Below are 26,406 nucleotides of genomic sequence, written 5' to 3'. Positions count from 1 at the left end.
CTCAGAGCCAAGAAGTGAGCAAATGCTAGTGCAAAAATGACACCAGTAGAGTGGTTCAACACAGGGAGGGTCACAAACCTTCAATGTGTAAAAAAGCGCCTTATCTGAGAAGCAGAGTAAAGCAAAGTGCAATAAAACAAAGCAGGCCTACATACAGCCACATTCTTTGTGGTTTCTTAGCTTCAAGGGCCCTCCTACAGGTTATTCTTTGGTTTTTAAACCATCTGTTAAATAGTGATATTAATATTTAATTGTGTATACAAAATAATACCTACTATACATGTAGTATACATATAAGTATACATTGTATACATAGATACAGAGTGATATAATATCCAATAATGGACAAAAACAGAACATTCAATAGGCTCCAAAGGGTAAAACGTGAGCATATGTCCTGCCCTGCCTGCCTCCGCCATCCAGCTTCCCTCCCAGGATAAAACCACCTGTACCAGAAAGTACACTCTGTCTCTCTCAAAAATATTCCAAACACTGACAACACAATCGCACACTCCAGACGCCACGAAACACTCCCTTGAAGGACAAAGAGAAGGCACACGAAATGACCACAGAGTCCGTGGATCCCCACAGACGAAGGTCTCTCTTTCAAAACACAATTCATTTGTGAAGTTAAAACACAATTTCATTTCTAATATGGGAGTGTGGTGGGAAAAAGAGATCGACAGAAACAATGAAAGCCTCCTATGAAGATGTAACTGTCACTCAATACTATATGTTGAGAAAGGATTTTAATGTTTTGGCCATTGTTTACTGTGCATAGCAAAAACAAAAACAAAAAACTGTAACTTGGTCCATTCAAGACGCCAGAAAGGCTTTTTGTTTTGGTTTGGTTTTTGTTTTTCTTTCAGGAATCAGGAAACCCTGTGAGAGGCTCCCCTGCCTGAGACAAGTCATTTATAGAAGACATAGAGGCCATACCACAAGCAAAGCCCAGGCATGAGGCAATCTTGAGTATTGCTCTCAAGAAGACTGCAGCTTCTTAAGGGAAAGAAAACATGTATTCGGTTCCCTTCGCCACCAATAAAGGTAGTATTCACAGAAATAAACACTGTGTTATAAAATGATCAACAGCACTTGTAATGAGTTTAGCATAATGTCTGTCACATGGTAAATACTCAATAACTCATCACTATTATTATTAAAATTGCTACGAAGGAAAAATGAAAAGGCACTGAAGAAGAATGATGAAAGGGATTTGGAATAGATGGGCAATTAGGGAAATATTCAGAAAAAAAGGTCTGTAAGGAAGCAGTATTTGATACTTGAACACTTGGGCATTCAATAGGTAAATACGGGGGGAAGAAGAAACATTCCGGCAGAGAAAACAGCACTTAAGGAAATGCGAGGCGGGAAGCACGTTGTATCTTTGATGGGAAACCATCCAGCCTTGTCTTCCGGGTCCATTAACAGTGGTTCCATATGAAGCTCCTCAGTGCAACTCAGCTTTTCCCTGGGCCACTGCTGTGATCCTTCGGTCCTGCGGACAAGTGCGAGTCTGATACCCTTAGGACGGGGCTCAGGTGATGGAAAAGCTCCCCTCCAAACAGTTCATCTCACACGATGAGGACCCAAGTATATTTTAGACCTTCAGCATGGTGTCAAAGCCAGTGCCAAGAATATAGGAGACATAAACCCGTGTCTCATTTCTCAAAAGGCACACACGGAGCCCGTCCACAAGCGTGGCAGTCTGTCTACTGCTTCCCCATGCCATTTCAGAGAGTTCAAGCTTGGCAATCTCACCCCAATGGAAAGGATGGAGCGTGACAATTCTGAACTTTGGATGACAACAGTAACGAAATTCCAAAGAAAAATGCAGATCTTATTTTAAAATAAATGATGTACACGTATCATTGGAACATGTTTTCTACCCTCTATTTAGCATCCTCGGTCTTACAGTTAGATCCAACAGAATATTCTACTGGAGAAAAACAAAAGAGGTTTTACCCAAGAAGGCAGCTATCATCCCGCCGATTCTACGTGTGAAATTGTGGGTAATTTCTCTGATACTGGTTGTAAATATAACACACAACCAACAAAAAGCACAGGCTTAACCGATCCTTTACATGCCACTTTCTCTACCCTATTAAGATGCTCGTTGTTTCTTTGATTTATCTGATAATAAATTTTTGATGACTGGTAAGTCTCATAAAATTGCTCTGGTGCTGACTACACTGATTAATAAGTCTGAAGAATCGAAAGTGTCAGGAATTCATGTGTAGGAATAAGTTACTGCCAAACATATATTAGGTATTCCATAAAATATAGAATAAAAAGGTTGATCTGGTAATTTTATCTTATATCCATTTTCCTGTAACAATTTATATTCAGGGTCATCATCATCTTCTGTTGCCTTTAAAAAAAACCAACGAAGTAAATCCATATGGGGGGGGCAAATTCAAGAATTAAACTATGTTTAAAAAAATAATGAACGAATATAGACAATAAAACATGTTTCCCAGGAAAAAAATGAAATTAAAAATCATTGCTGGGGCAGCTTTGAGATGATCTAGTTCGAATCACTTCCCTTGGGGAAGCTGAGAGCGGGTATGAAGAGGCTGTTTGCCACCGACCGGAAGGTGGGACCAGAATCCACCTCTAGGACCAGGACATACAGTAAGATCAGACTCTTCTTTTTCTTCAGATTTGAGTATGGCTGTGCCTTTATGTCATGGTGCATCACAAGAAAATATGCACTCTGTCTCCAATGTCTCTCTCTCTCTCTCTCTCGCTCTGCTGGGAAAGCAAACTGGTCTGAATTAGGTAGGAACAGACCTTCCTACTCTGTTACGAGTAGTCTCATTCTTGCCTGTTAAGGCTCTGCAGATCTATGGAGCTAAGGTAAGGAACATGAAACAAAGTTACAAGGACTCTACAGGTAGTTAGTGCAACTCTGAGTCAAGTCAGGAAATCCCTGATCCCTAATAGCACAATGCCAGGAGCTACCTCTCAGGACCACAAAGTCCCACGGAGAAGTTCCTCACCTACTAGCGTGGATCCCCTGGCATGAAGCAGTCAGGAGGCACAAAGGCCCTCTGCACAACATCTTTCCTCTAGAAGATTCTGTGAAAGAAACAGCATGGGGTCCAGCAATGGTGCTCTATGTAAGGCTTCCTTCCTGAATTCTCTAACCAAATGGGACAAAGGAAGGGGCTCTGTTAGGGGCCTTTCATTCCCAAGGGATGTTTAAATCCTGGCCAGTTTCTGTTTTGACGTGGTCCACTGTTCAAGGAAGATGAGAAGTAAAAACACTGACTCCTCTGCCAGGAACAAGAACCTATCACATGCGTCCCTAAAGTGACACAGGAGTCAATTTGCGTGCTTCGGAGGAACAGAACTTCAAAAGCCAAGCACAGCAGGAGAGGCATGGGTATGGGTGGAGGTAGATCAAGCCTCAGGGAGTCACTGAAACATACTCACCAATGAGCAGAACGTGCCTACTGTGAAGGAAGTATAAAGAGAAGGTGATGGACAAATGGACAGAGAACTGAATGTGATTTCTGAGCATCTGGGTAACAACAGTGCTATGGACTGTACTGTACTCCTATCCGCTCCCAAACTCATCTGTTAAGTCCTAGCTCGCAGCACCTCAGGATGTGGTATTTGTGTCCTTACAGAAATGGGAAATTTGGATGCAGAGATAGATAAACACACAAGGAAGACAATGTGAAGACACAAAGGGAGAAAATGGCCATCTGCAGGCCAAGAAGAAAGGTCTGGAACAGATCCTTCCCGCAAAAAAGACCAACCCCTCCAACTCTCGATGTCCAGCCTCTAGAACCGTAGGACAATAAAGTTTTGCTGAGTGGCTTCAAGAGCCACAGTTGGACAAAACTAGGTATCAGCAGCATGAAAAAGAAAAAGTCACGCGCTTATTTGGTAAACTCGACATCTCAAACAACCACATCCTCAAGATAATGTATTTATTTTCTAAAAACACACTATCTACTTGGATGGAGAATAAGACATACACTTTGAAGGTGATGAAACAGTGTAGGCTACAAGTGAGACTATTTAAAAATATTCCTCACTACTGTGGGGAATGTGCTGAAGAATTCCCTGAGCTTGCGCCCATGGGTTAACAAGGCATAAATAAACAGGAAGCCACAGGATGAAAGCATCAAAGATTAGGTAATATAGATTAGGTATTGAGGGTGAAAGCGCCCCCCAATTTAGTACAATAGCTGCTTTCACAGGAGGGAAGGACCAAAACAGGTAAACAGGGCTAGAGACCAAACTAGGATGAAGTTGCCTGGAGCACAGCTAATTAGCAAGAGAAAGGTGTCTTGCTGACCCTGAGGTAGCAGGCTCCCTCTGTCCTATCCCTGAGCTAGCTAAGATACGCAGCCACAAAGTGGAGCCTCACATCTGCCATAAACAACCATCTGCCCATAAGGGATTGTTTTGTATTGACCCAAAACCCTAACATCGCATACCTTCGAAACCCCCTTTCTCTCACGCAGGAGTTCATGTTCACAGTTTCACTGTCTCTTTCTGCATGTCTATTTCTGCATGTCTATCACGCTCGTAAGCCTTCTGATCCTAACAAAAATGGAGGAGCAAGGACCCTTAGCTCAAGACTCTTGTCTCCTCCCAGACATTAGCCTCTCTCGCATTTTATTTTTTTATTTTATTAAAAAGAAACTTTTTTTGATGTTTTATTTTTGAGACAAAGCGCGAGCCAGGGAGTTGCAGAAAGAGAAGGAGACAGGATCTGAAGAAGATTCCATGATGACAGCACAGAGCCCGATGCGGGGCTCGAACTCACTCACTGTGAGATCATGACCTGAGCCAAAGTCAGATGCTTAGTCGACTGAGCCACCCAGGTACCCCTCTCACATTTTAATCTTGTGTCTCCTCTCTTGCTGGACAAGAGAGAACTCCAGACCCAGAGTCTACAACAATTAGAGTAGAAATAGTATTTCTTGACCAACCTTTTGTACCATGAGTCTTTTTTTTTTTTTTTAAGTTTATTTATTTAGAGAGAGAGAGAGGATGGGGAGAGTGAGCACAAATAACTGGGGGAGGGGCAAAGGGAGAGGGGGAGAATCCCAAGCAGCCTCTGCACTGACAGTGACGCGGGGCTCGAACTCATGAACTGTGAGATCATGGCCTGAGCTGAAGTTGGACGCTTAACTGACTGAGCCACCCAGGTGCCCTGTACCATGAGTCTTAAAAATATACATGAAGTAATATACAAATACAACAGAATAAAATATGAAAAGTCATTGCCTTTAATGGTTGATAAATAAATTGGAACAGTGACAAATGCCTATGAACCTAAGTCACAATTGAGCTTTTTATGTGATAAAGCTGATTGAAACTCCTTTCATATTGTAAACTTTCCAATCCAGAATAGCTGACAGTATAGAAGAACCCTGAACTGCCAAAAATGTATCAAAAACCCCTCTCAAAACCCTCCAATAATTCTCGACCAGAATAGGAGACTAGTCCTTTGTTTTATTACAAAGCCAGCATGTAATAAAACAAGGTATTACTGTGTAAAGAACAGATATCACAGAGTTTTTATTACAAAAGTGTCACTTATTAATTTATCTCTCAAATAAAAACTGCAAAAAGAGGCAATAACTCATCTTAACTGGATATAAAGCATCAAGCATTGAACTCAAGTCTACTGAAAGTTAAAAAAAAAAAAAGCTGTCAATATGCAAGGCTGATCAATTTCATTTTACTGAGAAGGTCAATACTCAATAGATCAATATGATTTTATCAAGTGAATATCATCTAAAAATGGAACTCAAAATAGCTCTTGAAGAGGAAGTAACCTGATACATTTCCTTTTCAGAGGGCAAGCTGGGTCCAGCCTATGCTGATTTTCTTCTGTCAAGTGGAACAAATGATCTGATTCTATTTACCTTAACTTGAAACAGTAACAGCTCAGGCTGTACCTAACAGTAGAGCTGCAGGAGACAGGCTTAATGCAAGCTTGACAGTCAACATACAAGTGAGGAGATAAGGGGTGGGGAGGGAGGACAAGAAGGTTCTGCTCTTTTACAATATTACATAAAAGGGTGATGTTCAGAATAAATGTCGCTCTCCTCCCTTTGGTGTGGAAGTTGTGCTTTTTTCCCATTGATTCCAAATGCATTCAACTTTTTAATGCTAAGTACACTAGTGGCTAAATAAAATGCAGAAAGGCTGACACAGCTTTAGTCAAACGTGACTGTACTTGTCCCCACAGGGCTGGCAGCCAGCACCATGTGGCTACGGCGTGACCATGCTGGAGGACCACAGTGGACATGGGTGTGGGAGGGAAGGTTTTCCAAGTGTGCCTTTATATTCAAGTTGAGTAAAAAACAGTCCTGAGTATGTGTAAGACAGGGTTTCCCAGATGCCTTCAGGAATACCAGGCAGTCCCCTAAAGCTGGTTTTTAAAACCTGGCAGGGTTCACCTTGGACCTTCTTATGTTTAGGGGGTAGAGGTTTCCTCCTCAACTCCCCCAAACTTCAGATGCACCGACAATATCAAATGGGAAGCACCTTCCATTTAAAAAACTGAATCATTCTGCATGAGCTATAAAATTACAGAAAAATAAAGCTTCAAAGGGCATGTAAAAACTGCATGTACTGAAAAAAATGTGAACGTGCACAAAGAAAATGGAAAATTACTAATTACCTCTCAAGTATACCTGAATAATAGTGCTAAACAAGTTAAAAGCAGAAAAGCAAAAAACCTTTTAAATGTAAATTACACTAAATAATCTAATCAAAAACTCTGGAAGAGAGAGAAAATTGTTACGTATTCTTTTCTCACATGATCTGTTTTCTTCCTGTTATCTTAAAAGGGAAGTATTAATTTACCAGAGCGATGAAGAGCTCACGGCCACAGACAGCAACAGGTGAATGACTAGGTCAAAGGTCGACCAATGATATTATGTCCCAAATTACATCTATTCAGTGGAACAAACATGCCTCAACTCCCTGTCCTGGTAACATACTATCTGCAGAAAAAGGAAGGCTGTGTAATTTTACCACTGAAGGTAACATCAGATAAGGGACTCGACATACTACTACCCAAAAAATACTTTCTGGATAGTTTCCCTTTTCTCTTTGATATTTCTTAGCGATGTTAGATAAATGCAACATATTTGCATGTAAATCGATCCAGAGATGTCAAGAATTTGAATCATATTTTATGTTACAGAGCAAATGTGATAATATGTTTATTAACGTAAGAAAAAAACAAAATATACATATGTAACATCTATGGAGGAAATATTAATTACAAGGAGCCCGATATACAGTCAACTTTTAAAAATAAAAACAATCTTTTATGTCCAAAGCTTTAGGAGAAACAAAACTGGTTCTTCATTTTCATGTCTACGATAAAGAAATATTGTTTTTCTCGGGCTTAATTTGAGCTGTTTTCAGATACAGTAATGAAAGAAAAGTCTACATTTTTCCTGCATTCCTAGGTCACTATGTAAAATTCACTACCTGCTAGAAAAGTCCTGGAAATTTAACCCTCTCCTTCATCTTTCCATGGTATTTATAAAGCCATCTGCTAGTTCTGTGCATGCATTTATATACTTCACTAGAAAATAATAAGGTTCAGAGAGTTTTGTTAAATGGGATTTCCTTCCTGAAAAGGCTGTCTTAAAATGAATGGGATCACCTGTTAGGTTTGAAATGCTTTAGCCTTTCGGTAGACCAGACAGAAGGATCTTCTGAGTCACAGACTCAGCAGCCGTTAGAAGATATGGCAGTTGTTTGATAAAGCCCATTTATGTCCACTAGAGCCTATAACAGGTTGGCACATAGTGGAGAATAAAGAAAACATTACTTAGTTTTTTTTTTTTTTTTGAATGTTTTATTTATTTCTGAGAGAGAGCGAGCGAGCGAGAGAGGCAGTGTGAGCGGGAGAGGGTTAGAGAGAGGGAGACATAGAATCTGAAACAGGCTCCAGGCTCTGAGCTAGCTGTTCGAGTGGGGCTTGAACCCACGAACCGTGAGATCATGACCTGAGCCGAAGTTGGTCGCTTAACCGACTGAGCCACCCAGGCGCCCCAACATGACTTAGTTTTAACTGTACAAGTAAAATAAGTTTAGAGACCATCCCCAGAAGAAACAAGTATTCCTCCTCATAAGCCAAACAGGATGNGAAACCAAGAGTTGGAAGCTTAATTGACTGAGCCACCCAGGCGCCCCAACATGACTTAGTTTTAACTGTACAAGTAAAATAAGTTTAGAGACCATCCCCAGAAGAAACAAGTATTCCTCCTCATAAGCCAAACAGGATGACTTATTTTGCTAGGTTTCTACTGAAAATAAAGTGCCGGCATTTTTCTCATCACTGCCCACCATCCACCAACCACTGCTTTGTTAAAATGTTTCCACAAACTGGCATGAATACTAGGATGGCCAGTCTTCACTGAAGATTAAAAAAGAAAGTAAGAAAGTCAGTGAGTGTGGCGTCCTCCCTAGAGACAAAAGCGAGTCACAAGACAGGAAGAATGACGGGGAAGCATCCTTTGAGTTATGTGGCTCTGGAAATGAGGCTTAAGGGCTGCCAGGCTTCGCAAATTGCAGCCTTCACGAGGATGCCTGTTTTCCAAATGCCTCTTTCAACCAACACATTTTCAGCCTAACATTTGTCAAACCTCTTCTTTTGTTAAGAGTTAACTTGTCAGCTTTTAAAATGGCTTGCGGTTCCTATCCACCTTCCTTGATGGAAATGTGAAAAGTGTGAGTTACTCCCTTTCACAAAGAATCTTGTCAAGGATCTTGACTCTAATCTGACTTCTCCTCCTGGGGAGAAAAAAAAAAAAACCTACTTCTGGAAACTTAGCAAGTGGTGACTATTCTATCATAATTCTGCTTCACAGAACTAAATGAGGTCAAACAAGGAGAAAGCCACCACCAAATACGGCGTTAAGATGTGACTGTCTGGCTCAACAAGGGCCTGAAAAACACTGACGTACTTGTAGGGTTTGCTCCTTAACAACTCGACCGAGAGACTTCTTTTATGCAATGACATCAGCCGGTTTGTCCCCGTGGCTGAAAGTATGATAAGTAACAAGGAACAGCCCCCATCTGGGCTGCAAGGAGGTGGACATGATGAGCGCCCTAAGCCCACCCTGCAGACGCTACCTCAACACTTTTCGGGCCACACCTCCCCACATCCCTCCCGCTCCACAGCTCAAGTTCCTAGGTTCGTCACATCAAATCCTCTCAGAGCATTTTAATTCCTCCTGAACACTGATTGCACTGTTTTGTTTCAAATGTCCGCATCTCCTCCTGGAGTCCATTAGAGCCTGGAAATCAGATAATCCATCTTCTCCCCCTGTCGCTGCTCTAGACTCAGGTGGCCTCTGAGGATGTGCCTGGAACATGAAGGTCGGTGAAAGTCGACCACAGACATGAATGAAAATGAGACATGCCCGTAAGCTGTTTACTGATCTCACCTAGGGAACGGGTCAATTGGTTAGAAAAAAGGAAAACAAGGAAGGAGAGTCGTTGGCAATGTAAGTGCCAAAGCAAAATTAAAATATGCTTTCATGGTAGTCGTCTAAAGATTAATACCCAAAAAATGGGTCTTTTTGCTGCAAGGGGTATATGTGGGCTTATACAAAAAAAAAAAAAAAAAAAAAAAAAAAAAAGTACAAACAAGAGTATAAACTGACTCTTTTAGAACAGAATATCTAAGATGAAGGTGCTGAATGTGAAATTGGCTTTTTTGAAAAAAATATGTGTAATGAATAAACTGGCTGCTTCAAAGTCATCACATGCTCAGCTTTAAAAAAAAAAAATAGCCAAGTACTTGCTTAATTAGAATAACATTTTTTCAGGTAGTTGATAAGGATGCAAAAAGTCCTCTAATTAGGAAGTGGCTGCAGAAAAAAATGAAAGAATTAAGTTGGGTTCTACTTACATGAGAACATAGTAAGGTACAGATATTTATATAAAAGAGGATCTTACCTTTTATTTTTTAAGCTTATTTATTTTGAGAGAAAGTACGAGTCAGGGAAGGGCAGAGAGAGAGAGAATCCCAAACAGTATCCTCGCTGTCAGTACAGAGTCTGATCTGGGGCTCAAACCCACGAACTGTGAGATCATGACCTGAGCCCGAAACCAAGAGTTGGAAGCTTAATTGACTGAGCCACTCTGGTGCGCTTAAGGGGACCTTACATTTTAAAACTCAGTGAAACATAATGGTGGCATTTTTTTGGAAGTACTATTTTTAAAAAGACTAAGAGTCTGACTTATTACTAGTTAACAGTCCGCGTGTTCAGCTAGTGTGTTGAGTAAAGGAGGGAACACAGGTAACATGGGGGAATGGGTCAAGGACAGAAAGCTCAAGTACAGAGCGGCTAACACTTCTCTGCTTCCTAAGGAGGAGAGAAGGGGACAGCTCTGAAGCAATTCACTGAGGGTCCCTGCCCTAAAGGAGGTCATGTCAAGGGTATCCTCCCAGTGGAGGGTCCCACAGAAGACTCCTCTCAAAACAGCGAATGGAGTACTAATTGGTCCTCTGAGAAAGGGGTGATGACTGTCCTGTGCTTATTTAAGCTTCTGCATGTTCATGTCACTGTATAAAGGATAATGTCATTCTCCATAAGGAAACAAAAAGTAAGCTAGTGGGTAAATTGCTTACATTACTCTGATCCTCAAAACCAGGATGCTAATAAGAGAGATGGGGCCAGAGACATCAAACACGCTACTGATGAAAACGCTGTGTCACAGGGTCCCTTTCAAACAGCCCACTAATGAACTCAATCAAAGCAATGAGCCTCATTCACCCAAAATCCTAACCATGTTCAAGCAACTAGAAATAGTTTGTAACATAACAGCTCGTGTGTAATGGTGACTAGTTAAGGACTCTGAGATAATACAACATCCATCAATTCAAAATGTAATCTTTTAAAATGAAATTAAAATTAGAAGCGCCTTTACAGGCAATGTACTCTAACACTCTATAGATTATAAATTAATGGACGATAAAATAAAACAGGGTTGTCTAGAATGAAAAACAGAATATTTTCCCCAGTTCTGAGTCAATAAAAGCTCGTTTTTGTGTTCTTCTGTCTGTTAAGATGTATACAATGATTTTCTGAAGATACCCTACAAACCAAGATCTACGGAGACGCTCATTTATTAACAAAACAGACCTCTGCGTAAAACCGATGATAGCAATGGTTAACAATTTAAGAGGAGAAAATGAACAATATGCTGCTCATTTGCAATTATATTTTCACACATTTTCATAATGAGCTAATTTCCAAGGCTGAGCTATATTCATATTTAAAGAAACTATATATATATATCGTTGCACATAACGATGTGGCCCATGAAACAATAAAACACATTTTATACTTCTCTTAGTTAACTCTTAAGGCAAGTCTTGAAAGGCATATTGTAAATGTCACTGTGTTATCTTAAAAGAAATCTAAATCATGCTTTACGCGGCTTTCGTATGTGAGGATATGCTATCATTTCAGTAATTTTCCTTTTTTTTTTTTTTTTTTTACAAATAGTTTATTGTTAAGTTAGTTTCCATATAACACCCAGTACTCATCCTCAGATGTTCACCTATTTAATTTTAATGTCACTGTCCTTCCTGGCTCACCTTCTCTGTGGCTCTACCTGATAGAAACGGGGCTACAAGCCCTAGCTGCGAGACCAGGAACACAGCACAGGGGAGAAGGCTCCAGGGCCGCACAGCTGACCATCTACTGACTGCCCTGTGGGCTAATCCTGACCCGCTGCCCCAGCACTGACTCAGTGAGGCCTGTGTTGAGTGGGGGCCATTGTTCGAATCCCGAAAAAGCAAACTCCTAATTGAATGTGATCTTTAAAGATTCTCTCCCTCTTCTCTAGTAGCTGGGATGTTAAATTCTCAAAGGATGGGGCCGGACACGAAATCTGATTTAATCAGACTGTGGATCCCCCCCCCGCCCCCGGTCTCTTCTGTATTTGCTTAAAACTAGAACACCCTAGATTCCATCATTAAGGATTGGAAGCATGGTGATAAATGATCATTTTGATTTAGGGATGGGGGTGGAATGAGGAGGTAATAATATCAAAAGATGTGGGAACGACAGAGCAAATGGGGGTAGGAGCATTCCGGCTACCCTCTGACTCAATGAAGAAGAAACAGGTGTGGAGAGTGAGGCTCTAGGGCTGGCTCCCCATGGTCACAGTTGACCCAGGGCAAGGACTTAAAAGATTTTGATGCGGTGACTTATGTTGGCTGATTCCTCCTCCTCTTTTTCTGCCTTTTCTTTTTCTCTTAAAGAGATTATCATCTCGCTAGAGTAAGAACTTCTAAAGAATAGAAGGATGCTCTGCTAGTATCTTCTCCTGATGCTATAAATAAACTGCTTAACAATTTTGTTCATAACATTTGTTATTCTTTGCATTCAAAGGAGAAAAAAGTATGTGCTGCTCTTAATGTGTCTGGTGAATTTCGCTAGTGCCATGAATATTCAATGAATTTAATGCCTTAGAATTTTTCTAAACATCTTGGGTGTAAATTCCCCTCGAAAACGTCAATTAATTAAAAATAATCTATAAATAAGAGACAATTACTACCTGTGGTTATTAATAAAACATTTAAAAATACTATAAGCTAACTGCCACCGATATGACAATGTCATAAGATAGTTTTTAAAAATGGCATAATTACAAATACTATAAAACGACAGTCTACTATTTTAGGGAATCACAGTCTACTTACTATTTGTATGTCTCAGAACGGATATATTCAAACACGTGGGACACACCAAGCTGGAACTGATCAGCAATTGGGGTAACCCAGGGATTGTTCTCTGCCTTGAACACTTGCTTCTGACCCGTTAAATCCAAGTTGCCTGAAACGATGGAAGAAAAAGAGAAGAGGTGACGTTCATCTCATCTAACACAAATAAAGTCTCAGGGGTCCTGCCCAGTAACCACAGCACAACCCAAAGTATCTCTTGGATCATTTGATTTGTTTTTTTTAAAAATATGCTACTTCAAGTCCTTACTGGTATGCAAGAAATATTAGGGACAGTACCCTGGCCCAAGAAATTAACCACGGAAGGAAGGAAGGAAGGAAGGAAGGAAGGAAGGAAGGAAGGAAGGAAGGAAGGAAGGAAGGAAGGAAAGGGAGTGAGGGAAGAAGGTAGGTAGGAAGGACATTTGGAAGAAGTTCTTACAAATGCAGCATATGCTTTATTTTTCCAGGTATTGGTTACAGAGAAGGAAATGATCCATCCAAGACTGATTCTTTTGGAACCTCCAGAAATCTCATTTGACAATGTACATCACTGCTTGCCCAATCTGATCTCAACCCAATCCAATCAACACCAACATTCATCAAAGCAGACCATGAGTGAAGGAAGTTAAGAATGTTGCCCCAGGTAAAATTATTGTTGCATTACTCAGGTACCATCTAAGCACATCATAGAATCAGCACTAAGTGAATCTCAATAACATGGAAATACTAGAAACTCACATCTGTATAGTCCTTATCGGTTGATGAATTAGCTTTAAAACCCATTCCTTCATTTGATTATCCAGCAATCCCAAGGTCAATAATTGACATCACTTTATAGATGGAGAAATGGAAACATGGGCCAAATTAAGTAATATGTCCATGATCTGAAAATGTAAAAGTCAGAATTTGAACCCAAGACTTCTGACTCCAAAACTTATATTCTTTCTGTATTGTCTGGTGAAGCTTTCAGGTTACATATCCTAGATCAACCACGGACGAGTTAAGGAAAGTAGCCTAATAAAGCCACCAAGTGCCACCCATCTGAATATCATCGTTAATAGTCAGTTGACTTTTTTTTACCACCCTGTTTGGTATATTCAAAAATGGAAACGGCTACATGTGAAAGAGCTTCCCATCACACACTTGCCTACACAAGAGACAGGGACAGTGTAGTTTTGGAGCAGAGATGTATTCAGATTACTTGGCATCAGACTCACCAAAAGCCTTTCCCGACAGGCCCTACTGAGGAAGTCCATTTTTAGACTTCCAGCCTGCAGGACAAGACACCGAGCGTTTTTTCTTCCCAAGATACAACCAAAGTGCCATGCCTGTCCAGTTTTGAAACATTACTTGCCAATTATGTCATAACTGATAACTCAGGATAAGGAAAACACATTCTGGATGGACGTATACCACAAAGCACCTAATTTCCTAGCTGATCTGAGCGTAAGAAATGAACAAACATTTTTACTGGGAGGATGATGTAGTATTTCTTCTCAGAACAAAAGAATGGATGGTTTCAATTTGTCTTCTTTTTGTTATATGAACTTGTAACTGAATCAGAAAAATAAAGAAAAGACCAATATAAAAGTGATTACAACTTAATAAAATGCTCTTCAAGAAAACAGATATTACCAAATATGATGAGTAATTCATCATCTTTCCAAAGCTACTTAGAATCTTTTGGTGTGAAGTACAAAAATAAGCAGATAAATTTCTCTCCAAGATTATCAATATTGTCAGTTTCCTCATCTTAATGGTTAAACATCATTAGTCAGATATTAAATCATTTGGTAAATTATTGGGCTTTATTCTCTACACCATGAGTCAGAAAACTGCCTAGGGCAAATGAAAATCCACAGTTGTACAAATTCTCTGCTTAGCCAGGTATTTTACTTGGGTGTGACCTGTAGGTCCTGAGCTATTTGTTTTTATCTTCTCTTGGGGAAGGGTTTTAGCTTTCCAAGAATAATAATTGATATCTTGTTTAAATTCCTCTGTAATTATTATCTTCTTTTAGGATCTTATTTGCTAAACTCTATGTCCTCTCTTCCACATAATTCTCTTATTACATTACTTTTTCCCCCAATTTCTAAAAAAGAATGTCTGAAAAAAAGTCTTCCATTTAAAAACAATTCTAGGGGTGCTTGGGTGGCTCAGTCGGTTAAGCAGCTGACTGTTGATTTCGGCTCAGGTCATGATCTCACAGGTCGTGGGACTGAGCCCAGCATCAGGCTCCACGATGACTGTGCAGAACCTGCTTAAGATTCTCTCCCTCTCTCTCCCACTGTCCCTCCCCTACTCTCCCCTCTAAAAATAAAAATAAAAACAATTCTAAAAGAGAAAATAAAACCAATTCCATATTTTTTTTAAAACAAGTTAATGCTTATTTATGAGGGACAGAGATAGAGAGAGACAGACAGAGCATGAGCAGGGGAGGGGCAGAGAGAGAGGGAGACATAGAATCTGACGCAGGATCCAGGCTCTGAGCTGTCAGCACAGAGCCCGACGCGGGGCTTGAACTCACGAACTGTAAGATCATAAACTGAAGTCGAACACTTAACTGACTAAGCCACCCAGGCACCCCAACAATCCCGTATTTCTTAAGTGTCCTGTTTTAAACGTACAGTGAATACATTGCTCACTGTTCTTAGGAACCATGGTCACTGAAGAAAGGCCCCACAGCAGGGAGCAGTCACCATGAAGTAGCAAATTTGCTAATAAGCTGGGGGTGGAGGCACTAGAAGTGAACACATCTCTTATAACATTCACCCAATAAACAAGCTATCCTGCCTCTGAGGCCTGCCCGCTGATATCAGCATGAGATCAACTATGAAAAAGAAATAACAGAGACATCTGGAGAAATTTACGTGTTCCAAAGTGGCTAAGAAAAACAGGAAGCCACAAAGGGCATGAATTGCATTAGGAAGCAACCCAATTCCTAAGCAAGGGGATCTCCCTGTTAGTGGCTACTCTGACCTAAAGATCCTTCCTCCTTGTTCCCCCAAATCGCTCATCCTACTGAGAAATACAGTTTGAATTTCTAATGGGTATAATTTAATCTGGGACTCCCCATCATTCACATATTACCATGAATGAACTCAACTGGATTGCTTTCCTCTTAACACGTGCTTCAGACGGGGATCACAGGAATACCACTGTTTAGTTTGCGGAAAAAGACGAGTTGGATGAGGGGAGGGAACCAGATCCCTGGAGCACAGAGCACTTCTCACCGGCTGTGTCCTCAGGGCCCTGGGTTCGTGTGAGAAAACCATGGACTGGGAAGAGTCTCTAGGAAAGACCCCACAGGCAAACCTCCGCTCAGGGATGACATCCATGGGACAGTGAGAGAAAGAAAACAATCGTCTCCCCTGGGCTGCATCACAAGCTCCCTTCCAGCAAGGTCCAAGGGCTGCCCCGAGAACGTGGAAGTACAGGTATGCTATGAGCAAAGCAAATCTTAATGGATTATCTTTGAACGTGAGATGCAAGTACATAGTTCTAGGAGAAAGAAGAGCCTGCTTTCTACCACCTACCACTTACAGACCCACTAGGGAATGTACGTGGCCTCTTGTTAACTTATTAGCAGCCTCTTACAAGTCCGGCAGCCTTTTCAGTGGTAATCCTCTGAAAATCACGTACTCAAGTTCTATGCTCCCCGACTGCCACACATGGAAGACAGAGCTAGGGGAGTAATGCCAAGAAAGGTCAGCCGTGTTCTCTGGGCCCTTTGGTCTGAAGCCTCTAACCCCCTGGAGATCTGTCAATCCCTACCAATGTCTTTATTTAACTGCTGTTGATGGAGACAGAAGAGGCAGAGGGGACTGTTAATGACGTCTGCTAACTGTGCTGACTGGGGCACACAGGAGACCGGGATCCGATCAAGACACATACCCTTTGGGGAAAAGGAGAGTGAAAGTCGAAAGTAGGGCTACAACACAAAGGACCACGGGATATTCATGAGCGTTCTCGTCTCTACCACTTCGTACTCCTCTGCGCATTCTAGAGGGGGAGGGGCCTGGGGCACCCTCTCCTCCACCCCCATTGGCTTATTTTAATATCAAACAAAGCTACTCAATACGGTTCCCAGATCTTCATAGGGCTGCCAGGGTCGGCTGGGGAGCAGAACAGGGTGACTCAGGTTCCCTGGGGGAGGGGCGACCCAAAAACAATAGCTCAGGGGTCAAAGCTGTGCTTTCCTCGTAAACAAAGGAGCAGGAAAACCATTTCTAATGTTCACAGCAAACCCTAAAGCAGACAGCTATTGTAGGTGACAGAGACGGAGATCGCCCGGGCCAAACCCAGGCGCTGCCTCTGTAGAGGTAAAGCCCGGCTCAGCATAATAGGACGCGCTTATTTTGTTTTCCAACTTAACGCCATCGGCGGGGAACACAATACCTGCCTCTGCGCGGCTGTAATCTTCCCGGCCGGCTATTTGTCTCCCGCTTCCCCTACCTGACGGCATGCCGGCCCGGAATGCAGCAATTTCAGAAGGGGGTTAATATAATTAGAGTAAAGCTAGGCCATTATACCGTGTGAAAAGATGACACCCGCCTCAGATTGGCCTAGCAACAAGTTACCCTTGCCTCAGCAAAGCTCATCTGTCAGCTGTCGGAGGTAGGTTCCCTTTTAAGCAATAACATGCAGGAAGCATCTCGCCCCCGCTGTCAGTCAGGATGCCATCCCCCTCGCTGCCGCACGCTCCAGTGCGTCTAGTTAGGCGCCCTCGCCCAGCTCCTTTATTAGAAGCCTGCGCGGCGGGCTGGTGGTGTTCTAACAAGGATCAGGCAGCAGGATTAAGCACTGTGACAAAGAGGATCTAATAAGCTAGAAAGTGGTGCATCCATAGACAGGCTGGCTGGCTCCCAGACACAGATTTGCTCTGCTCACTGTTCACTGGGAAGGCCCAGGCCACGGGGGACGCCAGCCAGCTCCGTGATTAGCGGTGACCCCCTGACCGATGCTGCTATGAAGATCATATATCACTCAGAGGCTTAGTCTGCAATTGCAAATTGGATTTGCCATTTTATTACCTGCGAAAGGCCCACATATGCTTCTTTCCAAAGCCACTGGTACAGTAAGCTTTGCCGCGCGACAGTCATTTTGTAAACACTAAATCATGCAAAACAATCGTTCTGCTTGCTAGTTACAAACGGGACTGAATGCGATAAGGCAATTGTGGCCCCATTAATAAACATGGTCATTTTCACTTACGGAAATGGGTTATTTTCATAATCGCCCTGTTCAGAATTCTTCGTGTGTACTCGAAATCCTGAAACATGTGGCCGGTAAACATTATTTATCATGTATTAAGCAATCCAGAGGATCTGGGCAAATTTTTCACGCCATCAAAGTGGTACTGCCTTCTTTCATAATTCCAAAATTTCATGGAGTGCTTTTTTAAATTAATGCACTCTAAAAGCCAGGTGTTCACTCCCGGAAATCTAAGGCTATGGTCTAACAAGGTAAAAGTAGCAAACATGGCTGACTGGGCAGTCGATTCACCCAAACGCAGGTAATTGACTTGCTCTGGAAGGGGTCTAGATGGGACATTATGACAGCTGAAAGATCACCTCTGCTCCTCAGTGAATCCACACACTGAAGCTAACCACAAATGACTCCAACACAAGATACAAGCTATGTTTAGAGCTGCTCCATACATAAAGAGACATTCTACACATAAACCTCTATAATTTCTTGTTACTACATATTATGCCACTAATCAGAGAAGTACATGATGATAGGTAACTCAACATGGAAGGCTCCTACTTTTTCCCTTCTTTAGCAAAACACTCTACTGAGTGGAAAATGATCATATGGCTCATAAAATAATGCTTACATTGTAACAGTAAATGTTTGTGGTAATAAGGCACACTGGAAACAAGCAGAATGTTCACCAACAGGTGAGAAGCAGAAGAATGTGTGTTCCAGCTCTACGGTTACGGAGCAGATTTATTTCTGAGAGATAGAGAGAGAGAGAGAGACAGACAGACAGACAGACAGACACAGCATGAGCAGGGGAGGGTCAGAGACAGAGAGAGAGAGACACACACACACAAAATCTGAAACAGGCTCCAGACTCTGAGCTAGCTGTGAACACAGAGCATGATGTGGGGCTCAAACCCACAAACCATGAGATCATGACCCGAGCCGAAATCGGACACTTAACCCACTGAGCCACCCAGGTGCCCCGAAAAATAGCATTTTAACACAGTTTTCCCTCTGATGCTCTTCTTGGCCATTTGAGATCTGTGTTCCAGGGTCAGATGGAAAAAGGGGCCCTTGTAAATATAACGACCCAACAACGGAGCCGCGGCAGACCCAATATACACCACCACGGTGGTTTTTCCTACAAGCCACCTTCTAGGGCTGGCAAGTAAATAATTCATGTTTTAAACCTGCTGCTCACGTAGGATTTCCCAATCATTCTTTCAAATGTGGGCGGTGACCTCATTTTTACTTGCCAGATTTCCCTTTTATTATGTAATGCGACCATGGGTAGGCAGAAACCCAGCAGATCTGGCCAGAAGACCAGCCTCCTGATCCCAAGTAGCACACATCAACTTTTTGACAGAGACATCTGGGGTAAATCTTTGTGCTTTTCTCTGAGCTTTGGCTTCCTCGCCTGCTCTGTAGGGATAACAGTATCAACTGACAGACTACAGACAAGAGCCAAACACCATACAGAATGGTCCCATAAACTGGAAAGCACCACATAAACTATCCTCTTTATTATTATTTCAAGGGAAATCTGCAAAGGAGTGAAATGTACACTTGAAAACAATGTGCCTAAAATGGGTTCGCTGAATGAATTTATGACCTCCTGAAATAGGACGTACCCTAAGTCTGTTGTTATTTACGTGATGACACTCTTATGAGGAAGGGGCCCTGTTCATCATCTTCTCAAGGGTCTGCAATCGAAGCAGGGGAAAGATAAAATTTAGCGACACTGATTTCATTTCCCAGAAGACTGAAAGATTTCTCAACAGCAGCCATCTAAGGCACCCTCCTGGGGTCAGTTCCCAGAGTGCACTGGGGCTCACTGTCCTCCTCACCCTCATTCTCTTCATTCAAGTTCCTGAGTTCACGACATCCTTCTGACCTCCTGGGAAGCTGGAAATGCCAACACCAAGTGAGCTTCAGTAACCCTGGAGCCTCTAGAAGGCACTGATTAATGCGACATAAACTAAAATAAATATATGTTCAAAGAATAAGTTTCAGTATCTTATCTTTTTTAAGTTCATTTATTTTGAGACAGAGAGAGAGAGAAAGAGAGAGAGAGAGAGCAGGGAAGGGGCAGAGACAGAGAAAGAGAGAACCCCAATCAGACTCTGCACCACTAGTGCAGAGTTCAATGCAGGGCCTTAACTTCAACTAACCATGAGATTATGACCTAAGCCAAAACCGAGAGTCGGACACTTAACTGACTGAGCCACAAGGTGACCTTCAGTGTCAAAACTTTTACAGGATTGATAAATATATCACAAACCAGCCTTCACCACAGTTGTTTAAGATAAACATATACAGAATGGCCACCTTCCCGATAAAGCATTTTCCCAGTCAGTGTAGCATTCACTTCATCCTCCATTTCAGGTTCCTTCAATGATTCCCTCGTTAGCGAGATTCAGTATTTATAGGGGCGCCTGGGTGGCTTAGTCGGTTAAGCGTCCGACTTTCGCTTAGGTCACGATCTCGCGGTTCGTGGGTTCGAGCCCCGCGTCGGGCTCTGTGCTGACTGCCAGCTCAGAGCCTGGAGCCTGTTTCAGAGTCTGTGTCTCCCTCTCTCTCTGACCCTCCCCGGCTCACGCTGTCTTTCTCTCTCCTAGAAATAAATAAAAAACATTAAAAAAAAAAAGATTCAATATTTATAATAGCATTACCTAATTGATTTGTGATACTGCAGACAGGAACAATTTGCTGTTTTCTTCCTTGAAGGCCTTCTAGTCCCTAGTTAATCCCTAATGGTATGTGGGGCTCACCATTATATCCTCGTTGCCCGGTTATTTTTTTTCCTTTAGAAATCCTGCAACTCCCTTTCAATGAAACCTATGCAGTCTTGAAGAAGTCTTGAAGAAGGCGCAGGATGTCTAAGAGTAAACTTTATAAACTAACACCCTTAACATGTAAGAAAGAAAATCCAAGACAGCATCTACCATTCATGCTTGTAGACATGAATGTAGACATGAATGCTTCCACAAAAGTGGAAGCAAATGCCAAGACTAGAAGACATTGAGTTCTATCCTATTCATTTCCAGTTCATAAACATCTTCCTCTCAAATTGGGACATACTCAAAAAGATTGGAGTTCCCAGGGTTGGCCAAGGTTTGAGGATTAGACAGTTCCCTACATGGCTGGTCAGAGTACAAAGTGGCACCTCTTTACAGAAAGGTAATTTGGCAATATATATTAAGAGCTATAAAAATGTTCATACTGTTTGACCTAGTAATTCCATCCTAGTAATAAATTTATGCTAAGGAAATGATCACAGATATCCCCCATGATTTATGAATACAAATTCTCAATTCAGTGTTGCTTATGTTCCTCCTCAACATCTGTAAAACAACTCAAATGTTGGGCCTGATTAAATTATCAACACTCATATTATGTAGCCATATGATTAAAAATGTTTTCAAACAAAATTTAATGACATGTGGTAATGGTCATGACTTAATACTGAACTGAACACAACAGACTATAGAACTCATATAGTAGGATATGCTTTTTTATTTTTTTTCCAAGTTTACTTTTGAGAAAGGGAGAGAGAGAGACAGAGAGACACAGACAGAGACAGAGCATAAGCAAGGGAGGGTGTGAGAGAGAGGGCAACGCAGAATCCAAAGCAGGCTCCAGGCTCCTAGCTGTCAGCACAGAATCTTACACTGGGCTTGAACTCATGGACCACGAGAAAAGACCTGAGCCGAAATCAGACACTTAACTAAGTCACACAGGCGGCTCGGTTAGTTGGTTTTTTTTTTAAACCTAAGTATTTACACATATATGTAAGGAAAAGGGCTAGAAAAAAATACACGTTAAGTACCAACACACAAGAATAGAGAAAGGACGGGAGGGAAATACACTCAGAATCCTAACAGCGGTCATTTCTGAACAGTAGGATCCAGAAAGTTACCCCTTTCTGTGTTTCTCAGACTTTCTAAAGCAGTGTTTCTTAACCTTGGGTGTGTATCCAAATTCCTGGAGGCCTTATTAAAACCTACAGAGCTTGTGATTTAATGAGACTTGGGTAACACAGAAACAACAGGGGTTGGCGAGGATGTGGAGAAAAAGGAACGCTCGTGCACTGTTGGTGGGAATGCAAACTGGTGCAGCCACTGTGGAAACAGTATGGAGGTTCCTCCAAAAGTTAAAAACAGAGATACTCTGTGATCCAATAATCACACTACTGGGTATTTACCCAAAGAAGACTAAAACACTCATTTGAAAAGATATACGTACCCTTATGTTTACTGTAGCATTATTTACAATAGCTAAGATATGAAAGCAGTCCAGGTGTACAACAAGAGATGAATGGATAAAAAAGATCAGTGTGTACGTACACACACACACACACACACACACACACACACACACACGGAGTATTACTCAGCCATAAAAAAAGAATAAAATCTTCCCATCTGCAACAACATGGAAGATCTAGAGAGTATTATGCTAAGTGAAATAAGTCAGAGAAAGAGAAGTATCACAGGATTTCACTCTTATGCTCAGTTTAAGAAACGAAACAAATGTATGAAGAAAAACAAAGGCCAACCAAAAAGCTGGAACTTAACTCTAGAGAACAAACCGATGGCTATCAGAGGGAAGGTGGTGAGGGGGCAGGTGAAAGAGGTGAAGGGGATTAAGAGGACACGCAACATGATTAACACTGAATAATGTATAGAATTGTTAAAACCAATATACCGTATACCCGACACTAATAGGACGCTGTATGTTAATGATACTGGATTGAAATGGAAAAAAAAAAAGTTAAAACAATATAAAAAAAAGTAATAAAAGTTTTTTTTTTAAAAAAGACCTGAGTAAGGCCCAAGAGTTTCCACTTCTATCAAGTTTTTAGGGGGAGAGGGTGTTTCTCTTGCAGAGGCTACACTCAGAAAAAAGTCACTATTTATAACTGTAATCTTAGTAATAATTCTATAATGTGTAGGCATATCAAATATATATAATGTCACTTATTCCTCAAGAGAGTTAAAAATTTTGGCCAAAGGTGTTTTAAATTTTAAATATAGCAACAGCAAAAAAATATTAAATCCTGACTAAGAAAGAAATATCAACTTTTAGATATTACTAGTACTATTAAAGATGTTACCCCCCCAACCCCCCCACCCCAAAATCAATGAATTGTCATCATTGTAATCACCAGAGCTCTTATTTGTGGAGCATGTACATACCAGTTGTAGCTTCAGGAGCTTTGTATACACCCTGTTCTAAGCAGTTAGCTACAATCTCGCATGGAAAGTATTATCATCTCATTTAAGAAAAGCAACAACATTCAGGGAAGTTAAGTTCCATATCCAAGGTCACATGAGTAGTAAAAGACAGAACTGGGATTCAAAGGCCAATTTGTCGGGCTCTTGGTCTTTCCTGGACAGGACACACACCTCCTACTGCAGGAAGGTATTGATTGACAAAGTGCTGCAACAGTCAGTAACTTGACCAGGTTTAATGAGCACCAGGGAGACATCTGGGGAAATAAACCCCTTACCTCCCTCATGCGTCCAGAATTCTATCAGCAGAACCATTATCTTAAAGGTTGAAAGCCTAGTTGCCTCTAGATTGTTTTCTTTTTATATTAAAACACCCTGGTAGAGTAATGCATTAGGCTGATACACTTTGTTAACAGGACAGAGTACTTTAAAGACGTAGCATTAATATAGACATTCATGCACTTCCCTAATCGCCCTTTTTACCCAAAATCTGCAAGTATGCTTTGAGGTGGCTCATGTACAAATATACCAACTATAACATTACTTATATGGAAGCTGATCAAGATCGAGATGGAAGTTCAACTCAGAAGCCCATTCAGGGACACGTCCTGTGAGGATGGAGTTTTAAACATATGTAGATTTCTATCCTGTTTTCCGAACAATGTGAAAATTGGAAATGACTGCTTAGATAACTTTACAGGACATAAAAGGCCAAAGAAATATAAGCTGATTCAATTAGTATGAATATGGTCCCATAATCTTAATAATAATAATCGCGGGGAGCCTGGCCGGCTCAGCCGGCTGAGCATCCTACTTCGGCGCAGGTCACAATCTCCCTGTTTGTGAGTTCAAGCCCCGCATCAGGCTCACTACTGTCAGCGCAGAGCCCACTTTGCATCCTCTGTCCTCCTCTCTCTGCCCCTCCCCTGCACTCTCTCTCTAAAATAAGCGAACATTAAAAAAACATAGTAACAATCGCAATGACCGTCCCAAAAGGCAACAACTTGTTTTAACGGCTAACCTCAAAAACAGTTACTAAAAAACTATGGCCATTTTTCAGCCAACGGGACCAGTACTGAAGTTTAAGTGTCATTGTAATATATTACCAAGTACTTGCTCATATGAAGTATGAAACGAAATTAATTTTATTTTTTATTTATATATAAATACCCCTGAATCCAACTTTATTAAAGGTTAAGTAAGGGATCAACCTACTACACAGAACCTAAACTTAAGTTATATGTAAAAATGGCTTGTTTCGGCTTTGCTCCTCACTCTGGAGCTTATATTTTTATTACTTTGGTGCCATGTGCCATGCTCTCTGCAGAGGCTGTAGAAGGTAGGAGTGTGGATATTATGTCACATAAAATATGTACTAAGATAATTAAGAATTGTGAGTGACACAAATGCTAAATCTACATGAAAAACTGCAACAATTGTAACTTAATTTCCAGTGAATTCAAAATTATTCACACTAAAAGAAACCCCCAATTTTTTTTTAGGTAATGCACTAACAACCCATTTTAATAAGTTTTGATGAACATGCTTAGCTCATTTTCAAGTGTAACAATAATAGCTCAGAACCAAGATGTAATGGAAAGAAAACCACAACTATCTTAAAGTGGTATTTCCATGTGTGTAAATATACATATGCATGTACATACCCACAGACTCACACACCCTACTGAAGGACTTGAGAAATAAAAGCAAAGCAAATATGTACATTCGATAGCAGAAAAACCATATAGTTACGGGGAGTAGGGGATGGAGGAGTTCAAAAAATGGGTAAGTTTCTACTTTTGCAGATGCCTGTGTAGTGTTTTTTTCAGTATAAGTGACATACATGGCAAATAAACATCCAAACTAACATAAAAAAAGAGGACCTTACTGTCTGGTGCTAATCCAGAGTCAAGCACAGACCAAAGGTATAAGCTAATTAACATGTTAAAAAAAAATTTAACAACAGGGGTGCCTGGGTGGCTCTGTCAGTTGAGCGTCCGACTTCAGCTCAGGTCATGATCTCACAGTTCGTGGGTTTGAGCCCCGCATCAGGCTCTGTGCTGACAGCTCTGAGCCTGGAGTCTGTTTCTGATTCTGTGTGTCCCTCTCTCTTTGCCCCTCCTCTGCTAATGACCTGCCTTTGTCTCTCAAAAATAAAAAAATGTTAAAAATTTTTTTTTACATTTAACAATAAGCCTTAAGACACAGGAAAGCCAAATAACTAACAACTCAAGGTAAAAAAAAAAAAAAAAAAGTCTACTCCACTTCCCAAGGACCTACATAGACAACTGACCGTTCCTAACATACAAAAGAAGTGTTAACTACAAATAACCGAGGGAAAATGGAGATCTACCCCGATTTGGGATTTGGGTGAGGATGATCACATCATGAATTTGTTTCCAGTATTTTTGGAAAGCCAACTGTCTTGGGTTAAAAATATGAAATCCTGTCACAGTTAACAAACAACAAAAAAGGAAAGTACTATGATACTCTACTCAAGGGAAAAAACAATCAACAGCTACAAAATAGTTTTCAATGCTTGAAGGTATTTCAGAGACTCCATCTATATACCAAAGAACAGAGCCTGAGTTAGCCGAGTCCTGGCTTGGCTCCAGTGTGGCACTTTGAAATTATCTCTTCTGATCGCTACTTGGTTTACACAGCATGGTCTATGTGCAAATTCCATCTTGCTACTGTCAAATGTCAGACTACCCTGATAGTCTTTAACCATGATCATCATAAAAACCTATTAGAAAAAAAAAATTATTTTCAAGGACATGACTTGTTTAAAATACAAAATAACCACCTTAAGAAGCAAATAATTGATATGTGACATTTTATACACTATTTGTATTATTTCATTTAATCATCACCTTCTGGAGACCTAAAGAGATGTTCACAAGGGAAGAATTTTTGCTTGGTAGTAAATTTGACATCAACAAATGGTGTCCTGTGGCTTCATCAGGAGCCAGGTCCCTCTATTCAATAATGCAAATTTAAAATAGAAAAAAGTCAAGTCTAGGATAAACAAAGTAGGCTCCGCACAGTGGTCAGAATGGTGGCTTCAATTTTTAAACAACTATACTTTAAAAATGGTATTGTGGGGGTACCTAGATGGCTCAGTTATTAAGAGTGTCTGACTCTTGGTCTTGGCTGAGGTCATGATCTCATGATCATGAGCCCTGTGTCAGTCTCTGCACTGACAGCTCAGAGCCTGTTTGGGATTCT

At 41.1% G+C, this 26,406-nt stretch overlaps 1 protein-coding gene across 3 annotated transcripts in view; it reads right to left on the bottom strand.

Annotated features, from left to right (window-relative positions):
- Positions 1-26,406, bottom strand: part of RSU1 (Ras suppressor protein 1) — a 198,640-nt gene that overhangs the window by 80,966 nt on the left and 91,268 nt on the right. For 2 of the 3 annotated variants that reach the window (XR_005530794.1, XM_039245861.1), the window contains exon 8: positions 12,716-12,848. Coding sequence is in view for 2 of the 3 variants with exons in the window: in XM_039245861.1 (XP_039101792.1) it covers positions 12,716-12,848 (133 nt within the window). In the remaining variant the exon portion in view is untranslated. Of the gene's footprint in view, positions 1-2,314; positions 2,372-12,715; positions 12,849-26,406 lie in introns of those variants that run through there. The other variant, XM_039245862.1, reaches the window with a different exon arrangement.

This window comes from Hyaena hyaena, unplaced genomic scaffold (genome assembly GCF_003009895.1).
Source record: "Hyaena hyaena isolate Hyena2069 unplaced genomic scaffold, ASM300989v1 scaffold_277, whole genome shotgun sequence".
NCBI lineage: Eukaryota > Metazoa > Chordata > Mammalia > Carnivora > Hyaenidae > Hyaena > Hyaena hyaena.
This window is presented reverse-complemented; position numbering and strand designations above follow the sequence as displayed.